Source organism: Gavialis gangeticus, unplaced genomic scaffold, assembly GCF_001723915.1.
Source record: "Gavialis gangeticus isolate Ggan-Ray unplaced genomic scaffold, GavGan_comp1, whole genome shotgun sequence".
NCBI classification, from domain to species: Eukaryota; Metazoa; Chordata; order Crocodylia; family Gavialidae; genus Gavialis; species Gavialis gangeticus.
The window spans coordinates 13524888-13527449 of record NW_017728980.1 but is presented as its reverse complement, the minus strand read 5'-3'; the positions used below and the strand labels follow the sequence as shown (position 1 = coordinate 13527449).

Genomic DNA, 2562 nt, shown 5'->3' with positions numbered 1-2562 from the left:
ACAGGTTGCCCTGGGGCCCTAATCCATCCTCCTTTTCTAAAACAGCAACTTGCCAGCAAATGAATGGCACTGCACTGCGCCTGCTAGCATCACGGATAGTGCTTGCAAAAGGAGAGCTCTGAAACACTAAGCCAGATCTTACTGTTAATAATCTCAGTGGCAATTTTAACCAGTAGGAATTTAAAGCTAAAATATTCTTGTTACAGTTCTGGGGAAAAAAACAAGGAAACCAAATCTTAACTTTTTAATTTGACTCTTTTATGCTGAAAGACTCAAAAGGAAAGTGTATTATGAGAGAAAGCAAGAATAAAGGCAAAAAGAAGCCATTAAACTGCTTTGAGAATTTCCCCATTTTTTTCTCTTTGGGTTTGCAGAGACGCATTCCACACTGAGTGAATATTTGCCTCCTGAAATGCATCCAACATTTAGACAGCTTGTGCATTTCAGCTCTGTTTGCCAATAAAGAGCAGTTAGATCTTTTATGTAGCTAAGAGTCTGGTTACATCACGATTTACTATGTGAAGGCTCACAGGAGGGAAAGTAAAAGTGCTGCTATTGAGTTTTAGGTTTGTTCCATGCTTCCTGCTGCCAAACTGAGACTAAGCTCCCCGTTCTGCAGCCACTTCTGATTAGCCGGCAGAATTAATAGAAGTGGAGCCAACCATAGTGCAACTAATGCAGGCCCATGAGATTTACATATTTTATCATTTCTCAGGATTAAAACCATCTTGTTAGGCAGAAAGACCTGGCATAGTACAGGTCACCAAGCCGGCTTCATTTCACATGTGTAAAAAGTACCACTGCCTCCAGTGCAACTCCTAACACATACCAAGGGCTCATTTTGTGCATCTTTGTGCTGCTTCCATTTGTAACATTTTGGGATCTAATTGTACCAGCGACCATTTTAAAGGACTCGGAATAAAATAAATTAATCGGTCGTACCTTTATCCGACCCCAGAACCAGCATCTCAGGAGACATAGGACTCCTTTTGCTTTCTCCCAAGGTCTGAATCAGAGACTTCAGCAGAGGAATCAGCTTTCGATGGATAACTTCGCTTGCGCCATGGGGGACACCTGCAAAACTGTAAAATCTGGTCCCCGGGTAGCTCTCAAAACACTGTGGTGTCCCAGAGAGACGAGCCTGAAATAGCACAAATCAGGTAAAAGCAAACACCAGTACTTGTAGCTCATTATATGCATTATTAGTACTACTGGAAAAGCACCCTGTCACGCTGTACTTCCATGCGAAGCCTTCATTGCCAATTTACAGCTATTGCATGGGGATCTGCAGCTCTGAGCTTGCCTCATGGCAGTTTGTAGGCCTTTGGTTGGTAATGCAGCTCCAAACTCTTTAAATTATTCTCACTCCTAAAGTTGGTGTAAAAGTTTTAAGAAAAACAATTTAAATTTTATTACATGTGTTTAATGGCATCCGTTTATATGGCATCCATTTGCAAGAACCAAGCACATGATAAAATACAGTCTATTGCATGCACTACAGTATAATGGCCTCATTTCATTTAAAGTAACAAGTTGGAAGCGAGCCACAGATGCAAGCGAGAGGCTTCTAAGGAGTGAGAAGCAGCAGCGAAGTGAAGAATAGGGGAAGTTTCAAAAGAACTGGCACCAAGAAGGAACTTGGAAGCAAGGGAAAGGGAAAGGGAAGGTGTTTTCAAATTCCCACTGCTCCGATTATTCCAGTGATCAGACTTCCAACAAAATGTCACATAAAATGGGATAGGGAAACTAGTTGTTCCAAAGAGTGAGAGCCTGACTCCAAATCTAACTTCAACAGGATTTGGATCAGGTCCTAAAAAGACACAGGTCTTGCTGAAAACACTGTATCAACCACATGGGTGAGATTGCTGAAAGTTAGTTAGATCTGAGCTCTTCGCTCACTCAAGACTGAAGATCCTCAATCACTACTGAAGATCCTATCCTGAAACTATGAAAGAACAGTACAGGCAAGTGGTGGAAATAGTTTGCTGTTTCCTCTGCTTTCAGCAGGCACACTGAAACTTCATAGAAGGCAGGGGCCTTACAGCACTAAAATATAGACCCAGTATGACACATTGCAGATAGCACTAACAGTGCTGCTATAATACCGCATTTTTATTTATGTGTTTATTTATAATACTATATTTTTTATTTTAATTTTTATTTAATTTACAAGATTAACAGTCTTTAATAAAGGACATTCTATTTATTTATAGCAGCAATATATAATTTATATGAATATTAATATATCTGTTCACATACATATTTAGGCATATCACTACATATCTACATCTATATATGTGTGTGTGTTTGTGTGTGTGTGTGTATATACACATATCTATAGATATATCTATATATATATATCGATATAGATACACACACACACATATATATGTATACATGTACGTATACATATGCATATATATATTTCATTTATATATAATGTATATATATTTCAGATATGTTTTGCAATTCTCAGATAGGGTGATTTAATTTGCAGTTATCTGGCTCTTGGATATTCTCAGTTCTTGCAAACTGCCCACCATGGCTGTTGGAAAATGCATA

At 38.8% G+C, this 2562-nt stretch overlaps 1 protein-coding gene across 1 annotated transcript in view; it reads right to left on the bottom strand.

Annotated features, from left to right (window-relative positions):
- Positions 1-2562, bottom strand: part of LOC109291478 — a 52515-nt gene that overhangs the window by 22388 nt on the left and 27565 nt on the right. Inside the window, exon 22 of the mRNA XM_019508528.1 lies at positions 943-1141. Within this exon, the coding sequence (XP_019364073.1) occupies positions 943-1141 (199 nt within the window). The remainder of the gene's footprint in view (positions 1-942; positions 1142-2562) is intronic.